Source organism: Aplysia californica, unplaced genomic scaffold (assembly GCF_000002075.1).
Source record: "Aplysia californica isolate F4 #8 unplaced genomic scaffold, AplCal3.0 scaffold00105, whole genome shotgun sequence".
In the NCBI taxonomy this organism is placed as follows: Eukaryota; Metazoa; Mollusca; class Gastropoda; order Aplysiida; family Aplysiidae; genus Aplysia; species Aplysia californica.
The window spans coordinates 1,516,092-1,539,436 of NW_004797375.1; the positions used below are offsets into that span (position 1 = coordinate 1,516,092).

At 40.0% G+C, this 23,345-nt stretch overlaps 1 protein-coding gene across 1 annotated transcript; it reads left to right on the forward strand.

The window, feature by feature from the left end:
• The first annotated feature begins 51 nt into the window (after positions 1–51).
• Positions 52–23,250, forward strand: LOC101853229. Its single transcript, XM_005095516.3, has 18 exons — positions 52–246; positions 1,619–1,718; positions 2,855–2,940; positions 3,471–3,535; positions 4,197–4,360; positions 5,428–5,561; positions 6,304–6,366; positions 7,467–7,542; positions 8,087–8,256; positions 9,165–9,353; positions 9,879–9,997; positions 11,081–11,942; positions 13,117–13,240; positions 14,741–14,830; positions 15,658–15,843; positions 18,591–18,689; positions 19,913–20,051; positions 22,504–23,250. Exons 1-18 carry the CDS (start codon positions 127–129, stop codon positions 22,571–22,573), a joined length of 2,856 nt encoding a protein of 951 aa, XP_005095573.1. The 5' UTR covers positions 52–126; the 3' UTR covers positions 22,574–23,250.
• The last annotated feature ends 95 nt before the right edge of the window (positions 23,251–23,345 follow it).

Here is a 23,345-nt window from a genome sequence, read left to right on the forward strand (position 1 = left end):
ATTTTCATTTCAAGTTTTTATTTTCTATGTACTTTCTTTACACTCTTTCGTAAACGAGCTCCAACACGAGCTTCTTGGTGACAAACAGAAAGTTGTATCAAGTTTGTCGGCAAACTAGAATGCAAAATGTATGCAGCACACGCAGAACAAAAGCGAAAAGAATCGTCACAAATAGTCCTAGAAGACTGTATGTCAATTCTACAGTCTGCAAAGTCCGATAATGATAAGTTTATGGCTGTAGTGGAGGTAAGTTTTCAAACGAAGTCGAAGCGTCATGTCGAACGATTTATGTATTGTAACCAGTGTAAACAATGACACTACTAACCACAGGTAAATTAATTTACCACTCCTGTGATTTAACAAAAATGGAATTAGAATTTGATCTTTATTTTAAAGTCTGTTTTTTGAATTGATGATTATTCAGATCTAGAATCTTTACAAAATATAACTATTTAAAGTATTACAGTTCAGTTGATGAGTTTGGTTGCTCTCCCTCTCTCTCTCTCTCTCTCTCTCTCTCCCTCTCTCTCTCTCTCTCTCTCTCTCTCTCTCTCTCTCTCTCCTCAACTCAAATGGGCAATGTCCCCTGAGTATAAGTTACGTTTTTAAAGTGCATTGTCAGATTGCACTTTGCCTTGCAGGTAGATATTATCAACTTTTTTTTCTTGTGGTTAATGAATCATGTAGATCTAGATTTAGATCTTCATGAACACTACTTTGATTGTGATGAGAATATTTGAAATCTTCATATTTTCCTTCTTAGCTGAACTTGTCTAAATGTCATATTTTAATATTTTTATGGAAGTGGCTATTCTCATCCGGGGTGAGAATAGAAAAACGATCTACCTCTCACCCCGGGTGAGAATTGCCAGCGTAGGCTATTCTCACCCGGTGCGAAACAAGACCTGCTTTTCCTCATTTTGGAATACTGTCTATCGGTGTGGATGATCCAATTGATAAAAGCCAAGAAAAATTTACGTTATAGCACAAAAGTAAGCTAATTTGATCGTCTTCAAAGATGCTATGGCTATTTCACTGTTCGAATCGAGCCGAACTACGCGGGTCGCCATTTTTTTTTGCCCGGAAGTTCTCGCAAGATCTACTCCTCCCCTATCTCTCTCTCTCTGTCTCTTTCTGAATACTGTCTATCGGTGTGGACGATCAAATTGACCAAAACAAAGTTAAAAAATGATGTTAAAACACAAAAGTAAATTAATTTGGTTGTCTACAAAGATGCTACAGCTATTTAACTTTTCGAATCGAGCCGAACTACGCGGGTCGCCATTTTGTTTTGACCGTAAGTTCTCGCGCTACTCCTCTCTCTCTATCTTTCTCTCTCTCCACTGCCCACAGACAAAATTGTACGCTTTTAGTAGGCTAGGCTACAGTTGTAATGGAACGTTTGTTCACGGCACAGAATTCTACAATGTTTCTGTTATCGCAGTGTAGAATTCTGTGGTTTAGGGTGAACGCAAAATTTGTTGGCCTAGATCTAGGCTATAACGGTGAACGCGCACCGGGTGAGAATAGCCAAAAGACTCGCCTGCACTATTCTCATCCCGGGTGAGAATAGAGGTGGCCTATATTTATATCTTGCATTTTTCTTCATATATTGCAGATTGCAGAGTGTGTACATTCAAATTCCTTCACTGATGCAGATCGTGTGAAGATTCTACAAGCTATGGGATGTGATTTCCTTGCAAGACTCATCAGGACAAGTATGACAATAATTTAGTATCCCTTTTTCATTTGGTTTGTTTTATGTTTTTACTTGTTCATACAAAGGTATTATTGAGTTTGCTAATTAGTTATCAGTTAACATTCACATTCAAATGTGAAAGAGTGAATGTTTTGAAGAACAGAGATGCGTAAGAAATGTTGCTACTTTTCAGTTAGATTGTATCTTGCGTAATGTAGAAATGATATAATTTCTTCTGAAATGACACTTTGCAAAGACTATTTATAATGATCATTTGCATAATAGTGGCTGAGAAATTTTTTTTTAGACTTACGACTTGGCTTTTGCTTCTGATATATTGTCAGCTTTTGTTTGATGTAGTACCGTTGTTGTATGGCACTCAAAGGTGTGCATCAAACGTCGGCTTTCCCTTACTAAATAATCTCACACAACTATGAATCATGTAGCCAACCAAGCAAGGCATTTATTGCTTTCTCCTTTTGTGTTTTTTTGTGAGGCTATCAAATAGACACTAACTTTATTTGCAGGACAGGTGTTACAACAGAAAAATAAAACTTTATACTTACTTACTACCCATTTAGGGTAGCTGCAAAGTATCTCCAGCTCTGTCTGTTTTGGGCCATCTTGGTCTGCGTTCCCCTCGAATGATTCCAGGACTTCATTTCAGACTCTACTGTGCGTCTCCAGGTCACTTTGGGTCTGCCCCTTTTGTGACGTCCTTCGGGTATTCAGTGGAGGGCAGTCTTCGCAATAGAGTCTGGTTCTCTTCTCTGGACATGTCCAATCCATCTCCATCTTCTCCTTTTTATTATGGTGGTCATGTCCTCTTGTCTACATTTACGCAACAGATCTGCGTAGCCTTTTTTAGGCCCCCACTGGCACAAGATCATATTGGGGACAGGCTCCCTACCCTGCCTGTCAGGCCAACCAGAGCTGATAGATAGAGATACAACAACAGTATTCCAGTAGAAAGATTTAGATATCCAATTTAAAAATTTGTCTCCGCTTTGGAATCAAACTTGGGGCTCCTGTGCGTGTGTGATGGTGAAGGGCCTAAATACTACCCCACAAATGCTGATAGTGTTACAGAAAAAGATTAACTAGTTTGTTAAGTTGTATTTGCGTCGTAACTGAGATGATTTCTTTTCTCTACAGCCTCAGTTCCCTCAGGATGTCCCGGAGATTTGTACAAATCAATGGCCCTCAGTGTTTTGTCTGTCGTGTCTGTGGAGCCCAGTATGGTGAGTTATAAGTGACATTGTTATTATTATTATTATTATTATTATTATTATTATTATTATCATTTTTGTTGTTGTTATTATTATTATTATTATTATCATTAAAAAAAATAAATTATTATTATTATTATTTTTATTATTATCATTTTTGTTATTTTTAAAATTATTATTATTATTATTATTATTATTATTATTATTATTATTATGCTGTATGGGAATGTGTAATTTTATTTTTCTCTTTTGATGGCTTCATATTATAATATATAACCAAAATCAAACAATTTTATACATGCGAAAGGTAATACGCCTTTTCTTTCTTTGAAAGTAGAGTGGAGTTATTTTATTTTTGAACGGGGGCGTCACATTTATTTCTGGGTTGTTGTTTTTTCTCAGGGTGCATTAATTTTAGAAATATTCTCTGATCCTGTGACGCTTCTTTTTGTTATGGAAACGCCTCACAATTAATTAAACATTATTATAGTGTGATGAGCATGTCTCTTTTCTGACTTTCTCTTTTGTCTTTTTTTTTTCAGGCAGTTCTTCCGGAAATGAAAGAGATCCTTCCAGAAGTGAATGGTGTCATCTCTTCTTCTATGAAGTAATTTGTTTTTGTTTATGTCATTGTGCTTTTTTCACGTAGCAATATTATAGTAACATCGTACACTGCTACCAGAAATGTATAATGAAGAAATTGAAATTTAAGCTTCCCTCTGAGTGAAAGGAAGCAATGTAACTTTCTTTTGTGTCTTTACTATCTTTACCTTCGGCTGCCCATCAATTACATCGATGATAAATAAAGCACTATGCATGATCACTGCTTTGCCTGGGTGGTAGACATAGAAGGAGTAGATTGTCCAAGAACTACTTCTCTCCCTTCCCTTCTGATCATGACTTCCTTGGTGTGTCCAAAGGAGAGATACACCAAAGTGCAATCCAGGAATAATGGGACTATGAAAGGCATACAAGATCTTCGAAGAATGTGTACTAGCTTGGACAGTAACTTTGGTTTTGTATAATGTGTCTGTCAAAGTGTATGTCTGAATGTGCTATGATATTCTGGGGATTTTTTTCATGCCCATATCGAGTGCCAAAGGCATACATTACGAGAAGTGGGTGCTATATGCTTATATGTATGAAAAAAATGGAAGTATACTTTGTAGATTGAGAGTTAATATATGAGGAAAGTGAAATGTTCCACCTTAGCTCAGTAATGTTATTCTTGCTGTTTAAAATTTTTTTATCTCGATTCTACCCTTCAGTGAGAGGAAATCTGATGACAAGAGCCGAGACTCCCTACAAATACAGATGTGTGAGGATTGCATCGACTTCATCTCCCACTTCGCTCAGCACGAGAAAGGCATCGACCTCCTTACACAGGGAGGCACAGTTCCTCTGTTGTTGGACTTAGTGGAGTCCCCCGTTTGTAAGTGCCATGTTTTTTTGTTTTTATTTGGGCCTTTGTTTGGTTGGTTTTTTTCATATGGGTCCAAGTATTGTTTTGTTTGTTTTTGTAAAGCGTTTTACGGCGCTCGCAACTGCATAGGTCATATGAGCGCGCGGGACACACCTAATATTTTCAGTTGGTAGGAAATTTTGAATTTTGCCCGGATGGCGGCCGAAGCCTACTCTTATCGATTTTAGACCACCAAGGGATCTTTAACGTGCGCAACTTGCACACGGGCCCTCCGAGATTTTTCGCCCTTGTCCGAGAAGGCTAGGTGTAGATCTTTCCTACCAGAAGATCAGGGGTATGGCAGAAAGACAGCAGTAAGGAGGAGCCAAGGAGTAGCAGTAGAAAGGCTGCAGAAAGAGTCAGGAGCCCAGAGGAGGGGGCAAAGGAGGTGAGGGGGTGGGGACAGAAAGTGGAAATGAAAGCAGACAACAGAACATTGCTAGAGAGCAGGAAAGGAGGTGAAAGGAGACAATTTTAGAGAAGAAAATTTTTTGGTCGCTACCCGGATTCGAACCCGGGACCTTTGAATGAGAGGCCAACACCTTAACCTCTAGGCCACGAGAGCCCCCAAGTATTGTTTGTGTGATGGTCAGTGAAAATATAATTGTTTGGGGGGGGGGGGGGGGGTGTAAGAGGGGAAAGCTCTGATGTCGTCAGATGTTGACCTCCTAGAAAAACTTTCTTCAGTTAAAAAGATTTAAAATGCTGACAGCAGAGGAGAACCTGCAACAGGTTGATTAAGTGAAGGATTTACCGTCATGGTTTGTTTGTTTGTTGGGGGATTTTTTTGTCGGGTTTTTTTTTTGGGGGGGGGGGGGGATTCTTTTTTTTTGTTTGTTGCTATCAAAAGTCATTGAAAAAAAAAATGCTATGGAGTCTTTCCCTTACTAGATGCCCATGGGTTGTAACTGTTTTTCTACACAAATGATAGACCTTTGTCTGTGTCTTTTTTTCTGTATCCATAAGGTCCTACTTTAGCATCTCACTTATTGTCAGTTAAATATTACCTAAGATATAATTTTTGCTTTTACTTCCAGGTCAGAAAAAAGTCTCTGTTCTGTCCAGCTTAAGTTCTGTAGTCAAAAGCCGAGGAGACGGTGTGTTCTTGGGCAAGTCAGAAAAGTTCCACAGCATCATGTCTCTCGCCGTGGACAGCCTGGTTCAGACCAATGTAAGTTTCCTGTTACTGTCCACCTGTCACATCAGAGGAGACATTGTAATGGTGTGCCTTTTAAAATTTAGTAACCTTTTTTTTTAAAGCAATGTTTCACTGCAATGGATGATAATGTTTGTGAAGTCTTGGGCTCCCTTTTTCTGCTGTGTTGAGATAGTGGTTTATTATCAGACAAATGTGTGTTGGAATACATGTATTATATGTATATTATAACAGTTAATGCAAAGGAAAGGATTTTATAAAGTAAAGTCATGAGGAATATTTTATTCTACTATTTTTTCTAGAATGGAAAAGGGGGGTATTCTTGAGTTTCTATTTTCTTTTATTTTGATTTTTTCTTGTTTCTTTTTATACTTATGTGAAATTATTGTGGGGCTGTTTAAAAAAGTTTTTTGTGTGTAATATCTATATTTTCACCCAAAAAAAACGAATGAATCTGTCTCTTACCCCCTTGTTCTCCCCTTCCCCTCCCGCCCTCCTCTCACTCTAACCCCCAACCCCATTCCTCCCATTTTCTGGGTTGTCTCTGTGTCCATCTGTAGAACTGTGAGTTCTTTGTTGTCTCCGCTCCAATCTCGTCCACTCGGAGATGACTTGGGTGGTTGTTGAAGGGTGAGAAGTCATTTCCTTCGTGCTTTATTTCATACTATTGTCTTTCTCAATGTCTTCCAAATGTTTATCATTGATCATGATTTTTCAATCTCACACATTCTAATTAGATCAAATTTTCGTCTTTCAGGACCTGCGAGAAAAGTCCAGTTATGCCAAGATTATCACTTCTCTGCTCAGCGGCATGAGCTTGGTAAAGAACTTTGTTTATTGTGTGATCAAGTCCGTGCTTTATTAGTGAGCGTAACGAAAGTTTTGCTAGCTGTTCATTAGAAAATCTGTTTTTTACAGCCCAGAAATGTTAGTACTTTTTGCATTAAAAGCTTTAAATGTCTTCGCCAAACCTTTTTTTTTGTGAGTGTTCTAGGCAATTCTAAAATAAAACATGTACAAAATTTCTGTTGTGTTCTCTTTGAAATACTTTGAACTTTTTTTTTACACGGAGGAGATCCTTTAGAAATGGGGCATTGTGTGTGATTTATTCTCCTAAGAAGACAGATATTCAAGGAAGTATCTACCTTACTCAAGTGATCAAAGTGCTCTCCTTTTCAAACCACAGAACTGGTTACCGAGCAGTCTTGAAAAATTGTGGCTGTCAACAAGTTCTACTGTCCTAGGCCAGTGAATGTCTTGGACAGTGACATTATAATGTAGAAAAAAGTGCAAAGTGGGAAGTGGTCGTATGCACAGTTGATTGTCTCAGACGGGTAGCCATTAGAGCAGGATCGACTGTAGATGTATAATATATTACATGCATCACGACGTGGTGGAATCTGGTGCTCGTCAATTTTTAACCTGGGCGTGTAGAGTTATTGGTATCATCTGACAGCTTGTTCGTTTGCCTTGCTTTTGAGGCAAAAAAAATACCCATTTACCTTGAATAGAATTTGAGATATTTTCGATTGAACGAGGTGGGGGTCGACTGTTTTCAGAGGTAAAATTAGCAAGTCAATGGCCGCCAAAGTTTTGTAACTTCAGTAGCTTGAGAGTCTTTGGAAACTAAAAATGTAAATATCTTGTGCCTTTAATCAACACTTTTCTGTAAAATTAAAATTAACATGGAAATGTGTTGTTATATAGTCATGAAAGATGTTGAGTCTAAAACAAAAATTCAATGAAAATTGCCAAACTGGCGGAAAAATGCCTGTTTCCTTGATTTCATTATTTGACAAGAGCCTGATTTCAATTTGATGGCTCCCACATAGTGCGAGGGTTATTGTCTCGTTGAAAGTGTCACGACACAAAGTCTTCAATGTCTTTTGACTCACTGTTTTATTCACTTTCTTGTTCCAGATGGAGGCAGATGAGTCAGTGGCTTGGGTTGTCAAGATAACGCAGTGTGTGAAGAAACTGATGGTCTTGAAACTCAGTAAGTAAGAATAAGCCTCTCTGGCAGAAAAAGTTTGTCAACTGTGTTTTATACTCCATGAATGCGTTGTGAAGATTGCAGATGTGTGCCATAGGTGACAGACAGATAGGAAAACACTTCCCAGAATTTTAGCTACTCATAAATTAAGTATGCCAGATATGCACAATGATGCTTTTTAAGGTAGCTGTGTATTTTGGGTTGAACAAGTTGTTGGAATTTTAATTGAGGTTGCTTTTAAGCTCAGTTTGACTCTGATCATTCACAAACAAAGAAGTCAAGAAGACAGACGGCAGGAAGTAGTCGGGTACCATGATCTTCAATGTCTACTCCAGATCTGACACCTGAAGAAGAAGAAGGAGATATCTAATTAATAGCATTCAGTTACCATGGGCACTTGTGGCTCTGGTTTATGTAATAAGTAGTTGCTCCTATTTTTCACCTCTTCACTGAGTTGCAAAACGGATGTTTGTTTTCACGCATTCATAATATTGAAACAGGTGATGTAAATGCTAGGTTTGCTTATTCTCTTCCTTGTCACTCTCAGATCCGGAACAGAGCGAAATCCTCCTCCTCCTGGCCTGTGCGCTCGTCAGTGCGGTTGGCGCCGGTGTGCTCCGAGCAGACGTGACCGGAGACTCGACCTTGCTGCGGACTGTGGTGGCCCGGCTGTCGGTGGAAACGTACATGTTGTTGGACGGGATCAGCCTGGAGAATGTGAGTGTGTGTGTTTGTTTGTTTGTGCGTGTATGTGTGTGTCTTTGTCTAAGTCTGTGTGTGTGGATGTTTGTGTGTGTGTGTGTGTCTGAGTCTTGGTGTGTGTGTGTGTGTGTGTCTTGAGTCTTTGTGTGTTTGTGTGTGTGTGTGTGTGTATGTCACGGCTGTCCGTGGAAACGTACATGTTGTTGAATGGGATCAGCCTGGATAATGTGAGTGACTGCATGTGTTTTTGTGTGTGTGTGTGTTTGTTTTGTGTGTGTGTGAGTGTTTGTGTATTTGTGTGCATGTGTGTGTGTGTTTATTTGTTTGTGCGTGTGTGGGTGTGTCTTTGTCTAAGTCTGTGTGTGTGTGTGTGTCCGAGTCTGTGTCTGAGTCTTTGTGTGTGTATGTTTGAGTCTTTGTGTGTGTGTGTGTGTGTGTGTATGTGTCTGAGTTTGTGTATGTGTGTGTTTGTATCTGTGTGTGTGTGTATGTGTCTGAGTCTGTGTGTGTATGTTTGTATCTGTGTGTGTGTGTGTGTGTGTGTGTGTCTGAGTCTGCGTGTTTGTATGTGTATGTGTGTGTGTGTGTGTGTGTCTGAGTCTGCGTGTTTGTATGTGTATGTGTGTGTGTGTGTGTGTGTGTGTGTGTGTGTGTTTGGTTCTTTGTAATTGAATTGTTGGAGTAGGTTCATTTGCATGTAACTTGGTGTGAGAGTTGTATAATTGTGTGTTTGCTTGTATGATTGTGTTTATTTACTTGTTTGTTAGTATTTGAGTATTGTGTATGTATGTTGGAGCCAGCATGCTCTTTTTAAATGCAATAACTCTTGTGTTTAGTGCTGTGGATCAAATACTGTGTAGCAAGTTGGTTTCATGCTGTTGATTATGATCTAGTTCTTCAAGATTCGCTCTTTTACCTTGCAGGCGATGGAGCGTTACCCTACCATGGACAAAGTGTACAAGCTGATCTGCGACGTGGTGCAGTTTGTGGCGGAGAATGATGAGGACAGTGCTGACACAGACTCCATCATCGCTGTGTACAGGAAGCTGGTGGACATCAGCCAGACGCTGATGGAGTTTTTGTTCAGCGTGGCCAATCAGGAGGTGGAACTGGTCAGTGGTTGATGGGGGAAGGGGTGGAGGAGGAGGGAGAGGGGGTGGAGGAGGAAGGGGGGGTAGTCTTTTATTTGTTCTGTGAGAGCAGTTCTCATGATGATATACAGGAAAGCCTCCTCTGCCATCATGACGGACTGTCTTGTTTCTTGAAATTGCACTAAGTTTGTTACATTTCTGTTAAATAGAATGATATACTATGTGTTACAATGGCTCTTGTATGGGATATGTTCTGAGGTCACAGGTCCTAAAATTGTCAGAGCCTCTTGATTATGAATGAATACATACATCTGTGTGTGTCGGTCTTCATGTGAGTGTATATATGTGTGTGTGTATGTGTGGGCGTGGATGTACATGTGTGTGTGTATGTGTGTGTCGGTGTTCATGTGAGTGTATATATGTGTGTGTGTATGTGTGGGCATAGATGTACATGTGTGTGTGTGTATGGTTTGAACCTGTGCTACCCAAAATAAGAGTAAATTGTCTTTACTTTTTGCCTACAACAACCGTTGTTGCTGTCCCCAGCCGAGGAATCATGTGGTGGTTCTTCTGTCAGTGAGGACTCTGGCGGCCATGTTGACAGAGATCACCGAGGATCCCACACCACAGCTGCTGGAGTTGCTGCCCTTCTTCAACCTTCTCTGGTCAGTTTGTGTCCCATTTATCCTCACTGGGTTATCTTTACGCTGAGCGTTTTGCTGTTATTGTGCACAAGTTGAATTCTTGCAGCCAGATTTTGCTGACAATCTTATAAAATAGTTTTATGATAATTTTTTACATCCTTTTAACACTTTGCCATCATATTTGGGGGAAAATCCAAAGAAACTGGGCGGTAAACAACTCCAACCGGCAAGATGAGGGGGCAATAAATTGTTAAAGACATTCGAGATTGCTCCCTATGCGGGACCTCTTCATGCTCATTTGGGGTACGGACCAAGTCAAGTAGATAGAGATCATAGAAAACTCCCCTTAACATCCATAATAAAAAAATGCTAAGTTATATAGAGAGTTCGAACGAGTGTCATTCTCCTTGTTTCGTAATGTGATATCAAATGAGTTGATGGCATATTTCGTTTTATTTTTGGACATGGTTTAGTTAAAAGTTGTAGCAATTTTTTATAGTTTTGTTACCCCCCCTGCCCCCCTTGCCCCTCGAAGGAGAAGGTGCTAATGACTACAGTTATTTTCACCACAGGCATTCCAAATAATTTCGTTTGTCAATTCTATCCTTTCAATGCTAATGCCCAGTTGGACACGTTCTCCTGTCATTTGTGTTTGTTCCACATTTGTTAATTGCCAAGTACCCTGCTGAAGCTGGATGAACTGAAGGACGTAGCTAGACTAAGGAGGATCTTTTCTATTGCCATCAACCTTTTGCTATAACTGTGTCTGAGTGGATGGTTGGCGGGTGCTTTGGTGTGGTTTGCTCCTTCTTTCCTATCAATCATCTGTGGTCCTTATCTCTCCTCCTTTTCTTTATATGTTACTGCCTAGTAACTTGAATGGCCATTTTGTGTTGCTAGTGCCGTAAAACTCTTGCTTGAACTAAACAAAAACCTAAAAACCTATGTCTATGACCTACTACAATGTGGAAGTGTGACTGTTTTTAACATGTGCTTTTGACCCGAGCACAACAGACTTAGAAAAAATACTTTGTAAGCTGTTTGTGTCCCATTGTGAAAACAATGCTTCTTGGTTGGTATTTACTTTCTCCTGTTTATTTTCAGTCAAAATGTGGACTATTCTGACGATGTGAAGATGGAAGTGAAGAATGCAACACAAGCTGCTTTAGCCAACATCAAGATGATGGGAATGAATGTCATCAATGAAGTGTTGGAGGAGGTGGAGGAGGAAGAAGAGGAAGAGAGAGATGGAGGGAAGGAGGAGGCGGAAAAGACCCGAGCAGAGGCCATGGTGTCTTCAGGGGAGAAAAAGTCTTCATCAAGAACTGCCTCAGAAAAAAAATCTAAGTGTGAGAATAGTGGTGACGCCTCGCATTCTGGTGGGAGTGCCTTTGATTCACTTGATGTGAAGGATGGTTTTAAGCAGCTGAGCCTCTCTCACAGCTCAGAAAAGCAAGAAAATTCGGAGTCTGTAAATGTGAAGCCTACAACAGACCATTCTCATCACTTATTGAATGGAGATGTGGAGTGCGATGTAAACGATGATCCTGGTCATAATAGCGGTGATGGGTCACAAAAAGAAACGAGTGGTCAAAGAAAAAAGAAGCGATCGCAACAGGTCGTAAATGTCGAACTCGATGCTGAATGTCTTGAAAAGTTCAATGTTTATCGAGAGACTCTGAGGGCAGCGAAATTAAAACCCGCTCTGCTTAACCAAAGACAGCTGTCGTTTATCGGTAAAGCCAAAAAGAAACGAGGCTCTGAGGAAAATTCTGAGGTGTCTCCACATTGGCACCCGAATGCTGATGACGTCCTAGGCTTTCTGTTGCCAACCTACGCATTCCTGTTGGAGCACGAGGAGGTGCTGCAGATCATGGTCAAGTGCGACGCTTTCCAGACAGTTGTGAATTTCATCGAGAAGTCGCTATCGCAATTTCTGGAAAGCAAAAGTACAGTCTTTCCCGAGGTGAGCATCGTGTATTGTTTTGTGTACACTTGTCAGCATCAGGCTGTTCAGAATGTTAATTGTCTCAGCCAGTATGTTTCCCTGTTTCTTTTCTTACTTGCCAAATTATTTGGGGGTTTTTCAGTTGGAATGGGTTGCAGTGTTAATTTTATTTATCTTGGTCCATTTATATGGAACAGATTACCCATGGAACTAAGACAAACAAGATCACTTGGTAGCTTCAAAAGACATCTTAAGAATTTTCTGTTCCTTCAGGCCTGTTCTTCATAAGCTGTTAACATTAATTTTATTGTGTGTGTGTGTGTGTGTGTGTGTGCATAAATATATATTGCATGAGAAGAAAGGAAGTTGTAAGAAAGATTTCAATTTCGAAAATGGGTATTCCAATGTAAAGCGCATTGAGCTACTTTTTTTTGGAAATGCGCTATATAAATGTTACATATTATTATTATTATATTATTATTATTATTATTTTTATTATTTACTGTCTAACAAAGGGGACTACTGATCACCTGACAAGACACAGGGTGATGTCACAGCATGTGGAACATCGATTTTGTCCCTACACACTCTGACACTAGCATCTTCTAGGGTGCAATCGCCTTATTAACCTCTATTGCCTTCACCCCTTTACAACCTTTATACAAAATATTATCGAATACTACATGAGATGACACTGCCAAATCTACACATTTTCCACTCATCCTGTCATTTTTGCTACTTGACAAGATGACCTTAGCTCATAAAACTTCGCTTTACACTCCGGCAATCAACAATGTTGTGCCTGTAAAACAGCTACGGTGTGATAAACTTTTGTCTGATATTAAGCATTTTCTGACTTGCTCTACCCTGTAGATTATTTAATGTGTGTGCATTATGTTTTACACACAACTGTAATTTACAGTTTATAACTATGTAGTCCAACATGCTGTAACTGCCATCTGCCCAAGACCATCACCTGTACAAATGACCACTTCCGACTTCCCCCTTGCATTGTGTTCTATATAATAATGACACTATCCCAGACATTCACCTGTCTAAGACAAACTCTTTCTTCCTGGACAATGGGTGTTCATATTGGACAGTTTTGACTGCACAGTGGGGGTTTGGGTTTTTTTTCTTCTTCTTCCTTTCCTTTTTTTCTGTAACGAAAACTTGGTTCCTTCCTTCCCAGAGCACAACACGTAACGCGCTGGGTGTGTTGGAGCAAGTCTACAGCAACGCACCAGCCACGGCTGCCAGGCTTGACTGCTTTCAGAATCTGTTTGAGATTTCTGTCTTGTCAGTTCCCAACCTGGGTAAGTTAGTTTAGTTATAGTAAGGTTTTACGATGCTCGCAACTACATAAGGTCATATGAGCGCCAAGGGGTGGATGTCAAAGAGAAGTCCAAACGCGGAATCAGGCTTACTCTGCTCACCTTTCTAGCCTCAACAGCGCAAAGTCCGCTTCGACTATAGAGGCACCCTGGAAATAGCAGTTCACAAGAGAGTGACAAACATACAAAAGAAGTATAGGAAAAATGACCATAGTAAGGATGAGAAAAGAAAAAGGCCACAGTTCCCCCCTATGTTGTTCCGCCACAGTATGAGCATGACATTGATGAATCAGCTCATTTACAATTCTACTGTGCTCAAAAACATGTTAATATCCCGTCTTTGGGAATGGCCTAAAGACAACTTCCGTCAGTAGCACTGCCCTGGTGGGGGTGGGGTGAGGGGGGATGGGTAAGTTAAGTTACTGACACTGTATAAAATACCTAACTGCCCAAGCTGAGTAAGTTATGTTGCTGATATGTGTGTCATTGATAATTTATGCTGTTTCACAGAAAAGTCACCCCCCGGGGCAGTGCCACTGACCGTAGTGTCTTTAGGCCATTCCCAAAGGGGGGACATTTCTCGTTCAAGCATAGTAGAAGTGTAAATGGGCTGATTCATGTCATGCTCATATCTGTGCCTGATCTACTACAGGGAACTGCTGCTTTTTCTTTCCTGATCCTTACTAATGTCATTTTCCTCTACTTCTTTTGTTTGTTTGTCACTCTCTTGTGACCTGCTATTTCCAGGGTGCCTTGATAGTTGAAGCAGACCTTGTGCTGTTGAAGCTAGAGAGGTGAGCAGTCTAAGTCTGATTCCTTGTAAAGACTTCTCTGTTGACACCCACCTCTTGGCGCTCATATGACCTTATGCAGTTGCGGGCGCCGTTAAACCCTCTACTATAAAAAAAAAACTAACAGAAAAGTCTCTTCTGTAAAATGTGTGTTTTTTATGTGATGTGGGACAGTGTCCTTGAACACTGAGTTAAATGCCTCCCTTTCCATCCTGAGTAAGTTGGTTTACTATTTAGAGCCAGTCCAAAAGAAATAAATGTCGTAATGTTTTAATGTTACCACATTGCTTTCTGTTTGCATGTTTAAACTTTTATTAAGGCTATCGTCAGCTGAGAGCAATATGAAAAGATTCTGACAGCGAGATGAGATTAAATATTATGCTACTATGTTTCAGTTCAATCCTTTAACAGTATGTGAAGTGGATGGTTGGCAGGTTCTCTTGTGGGGTATGCTTCTTCTTTCCTATCCAGCTTCTATTGCCCTTATCTCATCTGTTTTCTTCTCTACTCTTTTCTTCTTTGTATGTTACTTTCCAGTAACACCTCTAATTTTCGACACTAATATGACCTAGTTATGTTGCAAGTGCAGTAAAATTCATTCCGAAACTTAAATAAAAAATGTGTTTTAAATGATGATGATTTTTAATGCATATACAAACCTCAGTGACATCTTCATTGTGTGTTGTTTCAGTGGGTTTATCCCACCCGCCAGCCCTGGTGTGCCTGAAGCTCATCGAAGTGACACTTGTCGCGTACCGGCTGCAGATGAGGGGACAGAAACGTGAGTTGAACAATTTTTTCTTTCTTTGGTTTAACCCTTGCAGTACCGTTGGCGACTGTAGTCACCAGGCCCTAGTATGTGCCTCACTACCTCTGGCGAGTTCAGATTCAAGTAATGTCTGGCAAGTATTGGTGACACAGGGTTTAAGTGGGTGGTTACTAGGATGTGTCCTTGAGCAAGACACGACAACCCTAAACAGGGCGTGCACAGTGGCAACCGGCAATGACAAGGTTGTGAAATTGTTCTGTATTGGTGTAATATTGTGTATTTATGTATCTATATATGTGTTTGTATTTTTGTATGTGTGTGTGTGCATGTATGTATGTATGCATGTTTGCTACTGTAAACCAAATTCCCCTTCTGGGATCAATAAAAATGTAGATTATTTTACTTGTATTTTTTAATTGAGTTCATGTTTTGGTAATGTACGCCATCATCTTCCAGTGGGGTTTTTGGGTTGGGTTTTGACCAGGGTCCGAGTGTGGGTGTTTTGTTCCTCCTACATGGAAGGAGACTCTCAGAAATTTTTGTGCTGTCAGATATGGGTGTTAAGTTGCAAAAAGTTGAGAACCTCTGTCTTAGACCATCAGTCTACAGTATAACATGGATAGGTTGAACACAGAAGACTTGAAATCACATATCCTTCGATATGTACCTGCAGTCCTGTATTTTCTTCTTCTTTTATCTTTGTAAAGTATCCCTCGAACTACCGACGCTGGTCCCGACTAGTTTGAGCTGTCTGTGTTATACTGTATACAAAATGTCTCCAAAATATAAACACAATTTTTGTAACACATGTCTTTTCTTACTTTTTTTTTTCCGAACAGGAAATTCCTCTCTGTCAAGACTGAAGCATTCACAATCCAGATTTTTCCGTGCTGTCGTGGAGTACCTAGCCTCTTTCTACGCAATCCGCCAAAGTAGGCGACAACAGGCGTTGGTGCTGCAGATCGTACGCGAGAGCCGAGACATGTGGCCGCTCATAGAGGACGCGTGGTGCGGCACTGTGGCAGGTCAGTGTGCTTCTCCGAGTCTGTTTGTTTGTTTGTTTGGTAAGTGTTTTACGGTGCTGGCAACTGCATACGGTCATAAGCGCAAGGGACACATTAAGCATGATCAGTTTAGTAGGAATTTATTTTGAATTTTGCCCGGGTGGCAGCTGGAGCCTACTCTTATCTATTTTAGGACCACTAAGGGATCTTTTAAGTGTGCAACTTGCACACGGGACCTCCGGGATTTTTCGCCCTTGTCCGAGAAGGCTAGGTGATAGATCTTACCTACCCTAAGATCAGGGGTGTGGCTGAAAGACAGCAGTAAGAGGGAGCCAGGGAGAAGCAGTAGAAAGGCAACAGAAAGCATCAAGAACTCAGAGGCAGGGGGCAGAAAGTGGAGATGAAAGCAGATGACAGAACATGGTATGAGAGCAGGAAAGGAGGTGAAAGGAGAACATATTAGAGAAGAAAATTTTTTTTTCACAGTGGGGTTTCGAACCCGAGACTTGTTGAATGAAAGGCGAACACCCTTAACCTCTAGACCACAAGAACCCCCTTACAGAGTCTGTGTGTTATTGGTGTTGTTGTCTTGCCATTCCTCCCTTCTCATATCTATAGTTCTGATGCTGGGACATTTTACTTTGATATAGAATAGCTGGTTTGAGAAGAAAAAAAACGTAGACAGAGAAAGAGGAACTCTAGACCTTTGGAGAGAGAGAGAGAGAGAAGAATGCATCGTTGGCCAGCTGTTCACATGTACTATTGTACTAATCCCAAAATTTTGAAAACTCTTTTTATCACAGTTTCTTAATTTGTGGTGTCGGTTGTGTGTTCTCAAGAAATAATTTGTCAAAATTCAAATGGCAAATGTTGAAAAAGGCAAGAAAATATACTTAAAGTGGGAAAAATTGTTAAAAGAAGGACATAGTTTTTTCTATCTCCTGGAAAATCCTACTTTCTTGGCTTACATTTGAGCGGCTTGCTGAAAAATGTATATGTTTGTGTTTTGGGGTTAGTATGTGTGTGGGTGCGTGTGTATGTAAGAGAGAGGGAGAGGGGGAGGGAGGGAGAGGAGGGGGGGGCAGGAGGAGGAGGAGGAGGTTTTGATCTGTGCAAGTGCATAGTGTTTGTTTTTGTGTGTGTAGTGAGTTTTCTTTTGTTCCGTTGGGATTTTTTTTGTAGGGAGTGTCTAAGGTGTGCTTTGAGATTCTTTATGATTTTTAGTCAAGAAATGTCAACCCAGCTATTTTTCTTAACTTTCTAATTCTGGCCCATGGTTTTCAGTAGTGATTCTCTATTGCAGTACACCGTCTTGCCCAATGTCTGTGGTCTCCTTTTTGGGGTTTTCAAGATTTCACAATGTTGTATCATATTTTGACTGCCGTTTTGGTGTTATTCTGTGTGAACTTTGGCCTCTGGAAAAACATCGATTAAAACATTGTATTGTGGGTGGTTGGCAAGTGCTCTGGTGTGGTTTGCTTCTTCTTTCCTGTCAAACATCTATCATCCCTCTCCTCCTTCTTTTTTGTGTTTGGTACTCTCTTGTAACACTTTAATCTTCAGCACTTAATAATAATAATAATAGATATTTTGTATAGCGCATATTCCCGCTCAACAGCAGGCTCTATGCGCTTTACACTATATTATGACCTTATTTGGTTGCAAGTGCGGTAAACACTTAGTAAGTGGGAGGTTGGCGGGTGCTCTGGTTTTTTTTTGCTTCTTCTTTCCTGTCAAACATCTATCATCCTTATCTCCCCTTCTTCTTTTTTATGTTTGTTTCTCTCTTGTAACAGCTCTAATCTTCTGGCGCTCATATGACCTTATGCAGTTGCGAGGGCTGTGAAACTTCCACTAAAACTAAACAAAACACTTAGTAACACTAAAACACTGTTTGTCCTGACCGACATATTTCTGACTAGTTCCACGTCCTTACAGGGCAGCTGACACATTATTGCCACAGGGCTAGCGAAATGGCATGACTCAGAGTTGTTCCAAAATGCAACTAGATTTTTATTTTGTTCTGTATTATTATATCTATCTTTTGGTAAAATCAAAACAAAAATGCGCTGGTAGTCACAAAGGAAAGAAACGTATAGGGCAAGTTTTATTATTATTAAATGATAACTAGTTAAACAGTTTTCTTCCCTTTATCTCAAAAGTAGCAAAAAAATTAGATGTGCCATTTTGCCGCTAGCGCAGTGACGATATATTAGCAGACCCAAGGCAATGTTGCGGCACATTTAGAACCACCATACATTAAATTGAAAGCACGTATATTTTCATATTCCATAGATTGCATGTTGTCTATATTTTTTAGGTTTCAGATGAAGTAGGTAGATTTTAGAAAATCAACACAAATAACGAAAAACTCCAAAACAGCAATTCTTCAAGCTTTGTCGAATATGTGCGCCATTTTTGAACTAAGATCTGTTGTGTGTTGCTAGTTGTTGAAGCAACGTTGTTCTACAAAACAGATATTATGACTATATAGAACGGGGCAGTGTAAACTTACAGTTGAAAATTCATAGTTATATGATATATTATAAGCATGATATAAGTTTGAATGCCATTTGAGGTGGATTTTTTTTAAAAAACCAGGTATCACCAACCGTCTATGTGCTGGGATGTTGTATCCCTCTCAGTCTGGGTGGGCTGGACAGGCATGGTCAAATCAGCCCGCATCATGATTAATATAAATTGTCGATTGGGGGCGTAAAACATTCTCTTTCACAATTTTTAAAATAAGTCTGGTTGTTTCTTTACAGGTCTCTGCACTTTGATACGTGATGTTGAGGACCTTCAAGATGCTTTTGTCAAGTCACTGATGATCCCAGAGTTTCTTACATTCCTCGCTGAGTCTGACGGTGAGGGCTATTACTTTTTAAGTGTCATCATCATCCGGTGCCTTGCCGACTGGCGTGGGTGATCATGGACCTCCACTTCCATCTGTCTTTCAATGCAGCAATGGTGTCTGTTGTTCTTGCTGCTCCCAGCCATGTTGTCATCTTGTCCAGTATCTTTTCCCTCTGTCTGCCTCTGCCTCTCTTTCCATCAAACTTTCCTGTTGTCACAATATTCTCTAATAAGTGTATCACTTCATTAAATTTGTTTTGATCCCAATGGACTAGAAGTGGTTCTGTGGGTGATTGGCGGATGCTCGGATATAATTCGCTCCTTCTTTCCTATCAAACATCTATTGTCCTTATCTCTCCTCCTTCTTTACTATGTATTTTACTCTCTAGTAACACCTCTCATCTTCAGCATTTATATGGCCAAATTATAAAACTCTTACTCAAACTAAAGAAGTGGCTTGTTCACTCTGACTGTGGTAAAATGAATATGCTATTTTACCAGTTAGATTTTTTTGTAACGCCTTGTTTCGTCTCTCTACCTCCTTTGTTTTCTAGAATTTTAGAATTGTTGCTACATCTCTTCATGCGTCAAAGTTGACCTCCAGTCTTAAAAACGCTGATCTATAAATAGATTTTACGATACATTGTTTTGAAACAGACTTGATCAATTTGCAGGGACGTTTTCGGTATTTTCCTTGTTCCTTCTTTCTTATCAAACGTCTATTGAATTATCCTTATCTGTCCTGCTTCTTTTCTATGTATTTTACTCTCTGTCAAAACCTCTGATCTTCAAACTTATATGACCTATTTGTATAACAAGTGCCATTCAAAATAAAACTATTACTTAAACTAAATATTATGCTAGCTGCTCAATTTATTTAGATGCAGACGCGTTTTTTTTCCTGCAATGAGTCATGGTAGGTGAGCTAAAGCTATATTTTTAAAGCCATTTAACGAGATTTGATGTAGTACTGCTGAAAGAAATTAGTTTGAACAAGTGTATAAAGCAATTGGACTCAAATTTTTGTCTTAATTGTACTGGACTTGTAAAAACACATGTATAATATATAAATTAAATTCAATGTGTATCTACTTGTGTTTTACCGTTCCTGTACAGCCGAGTCATATTTCCCAGTGGGACAGTAAAGTGTCATCTTATCTTATCTTATCTTATCTTATCTTATCTTATCTTATCTAATCTTAACTTGTCTTATCTATCGCTTTTTTAATAACAGGAGATGCAGATCTGCACAGTTACCCGGAGGGCATCCAGAGGCTAATGGAATCGCTTCTCTCCCTTGTGGAAAGTGCTGCCGAGGGGTCGGACATCTTGTGTGAGATGTTACTGCACCACCACGGTCGGAAGGTGGCCAGGTGGGTCTCTTATTTTTGTGTGTGATTTCACATATGTGTGCCCTAGTGCTGGGCACCAATGCCCTTTACGATGATTTAGATCATTCTACCTATTAACAAGGAGAGTGCCAGAGACAAGATTGCCCCATCAGATAGAACATTCGGTTTCTGGCCTCATGGCCTTAGTATCTCAAAATAGCCAAAAATTCAGGTAGCACTTTGTAATTTTAAGGTAGGGATATGTCCAGTCATTAGCAGACCAAAGACAATTTTGCGGCACGTTTAGTACCATCATACACAAATCAGAAGCACTGAAGACTAAATGGGAGAAGAAGAAGAGGTAGACTTTCTGGAAGTTAGAGAAGCACTACCAGGTATGAGGCAATCACCCAGGGCCTGGACATGCTGTGGTTAGAGGAAGTGGCCAGGGACAGATAAACGTGGTTTCAAACTGCTCTCCACCGTATGTACCTGATGGTACAGAGAGAGATTTAGCAAGATATTGCAGGCCTTCACAGTGATTAATTCTTTATCTCTGAGCAGGGTAAATCCACGACCCCAGGGCCCATTTTTGTGGTACCAAATCTGAAACTGACGAAAACACCACTAAATTGGGAAATTATATCAAAACGAGTGATCCTTTTTTGATAATGATAATGCTTCATATAATGAACAAACTCCTCGTAAAAGAGGCCTGCTTTCGTCAATTGACGAAAAGTAATTTGATTTCAAATGTGCCTGATCTGCTGCCAGTGGCCCAGGGGCACATCTGCTTCAAGCAACTTGCCGGAGATAAGGAGTTAAAGCACTTACACAGGGAAATATTGGTGCTACGGTATGCAGGGAGACACACATCTCTACAGGAGCCTGGAGGACCTGTGGCAAAACAGCAGCCTTCACACAAGAGACTGAGGTGTCCATTTAAAGATGAACTAGAAGAAGAAAGAGAAGATGTATATCACTGGGTTATCAACATTTAAATCACTGGAGAATTAGGACGTTGATTGAGATTGTAACCACGTATCAGTAGAGATAGACTATTTACTTCTACTACGCTCACACTCTGTGGGTGGCTGGCTGGTGCTGTGGTGGTGTTTCCTCCTCTTGCCCTATCCTGCATCTATCATTTTTATCTCTCTTCCTTCTTTTTTTTTGTATGTTACTCTCTAGAAACACCTCTAATGTTCAGCACTTATATGACCTATTTGTGTTCTGAGTGCGGTAAAATAGTAATAATAATAAAACAGATAGCCTTTGTACAGAGAAAATATCTGCTCAACAGTTAGCTCTATGTGCTTTACAATCTATATTTTTACCCCATCAGACCTGATAGCATGCTGAAACAAATCTCAACTTTCTGTGAAGCATACAGTGCAAGCTGCCATTTATAGGTGCTAAAACACTAATATACTGATGAGATCTTTCGCAGTCTATTGCCAGGTACCCATTCCCACCTGGGTGAAGTGAGGAAAATTTGTGTAAACTGTCTTTCTCAAGGACATAACGCCTGACCTGAGGCTTGAACCCCCAAACCCGCAACATTACGAGTCCGGTAACCTAACCACTAGACTACTGATGCCACATTTTAAAACTCGTATTAAAACTAAAAAATACTCACACTCACGTAGGAAAAAGCATGTCAAGATCTAATCAGAGATATGGATGGCATAGCAACTCCTGAAAGAAGATTGAGACAGTGAATTGAGATTTGGAATGAGAAGTTTATCTTAGACAAAAACAACATAAAAAAAACAACTACAGAACTGGGTCAGAGAAAGAAGTCAAGATGGGGGCCGAAACTTGTGTCTTGGATTAGGTCGTTGAACCAAGTCTAGAAGTTGGTGACCCAGCCCACTTTCCCACGGTGTATCACCTCCCGCCAGAACCCCTGTCTCTTTCTCTCCATCTCTCTGTCCGTCCGTCTGTCTGTTGGTCTTTCTGTCTCTCTGTCTGTCTCTCTGTCTATCTCTGTCTCTGTCTCTGTCTCTCTCTCTCTCTCTCTCTCTCTGTCTCTCTCTCTCTCTTTCTCTCTCTCTTTTTCTCTCTCTCTCTCTGTTTCTGTCTGTCTCCCCCTCCTCATGTGCTAAATATCTAACTGGCCTTTATGATTTCTAAATTATTATCTCCTCCATGGTTGGTTTTCTTGAATGTGGTTGAAAATATACAGGAGCATCCAACAGGAAGACATGAATTTCATAAGAAGTGCACATGGGCGTGTAAAAAATATTTCATGAATATGCCAAAAAGTATACCACTGAAAATGTTATCTGTGTCTTGCGTGCGCATGACCTTATATAGTTGCGAGCACAGTAAAATACTTACCAACAACCAAAATAACCAAACAGTAGACAAGAGAACTCAGAAAGGTATATACGAGTATATGCAAAATGTTAAACATGATTATGCAAAAAGATGTACATAAATGTATGCAAAAGGTCACACGTGTCCATTTTTTTGGTCTCTCCATCCACAGTAAGTTTGGTCTTCAGAAACTGGCACGATGTCTTCAAAGCAAGGTCTCCGCAGGATCCAAGCCTACATAACCCTGGCCTTGACCTACATAGGAATCACACTAGGCTGACTAAAACCCCCCTGAACTATGATACAATGGAACTGACTCATACGGATGAGACTACGTCATAAGCAGCACTTCCAGTCTTTGGTATTTTTACGACAATCCGTGTTAATGAAGAAATTGGATGAAACAAGACCAAACTCTAGGTGGAAAAATAGGTACTACGAGTTATTGGCAATCTCTTCAAACAGGCTCCCCAATGCTGTTTTGAAACTTTTGATTAAAAGCTCATGTTTGTTAGTTCTTTGACTCCTGGCATATGATTTTCCTAACTCTTCTGCTTTTGTCTCTTAGATGCACTGATAAATATCAGCTATAAATAACCTGTACATACTTAATTGCCGTATGGGCTTGACCTATATGTATACAAATAATGTGTATAACACATTTCACTGACATTGACCTACACAAATTTCTTGCTTGAGTGATACATGTATACATCTTGTTTTGAAATCAGCGGACCAAAGCTATATTTGCAGCTAAAATCCATTAAACAATGGAAATAGGGTAATGTAAGGGAACAATTTTTATGTTAAAGGAAGAAGACAGATGTGAGGGAAGTGAGTGAGATTGTGTGTATGCCTATTTGTGTGTGTGTGTGTGTGTGTGTGTGTGTGTGTGTGTGTGTGTGTATGCGTGAATGTGTGTGTGTATGCCTGCATATGTGAATGAGCAAGAGAGATGGAGAAAGAAAGAGCAGAAGAAGGATGAGCATACTTTTTTTGGTTGTATTTTTTTGG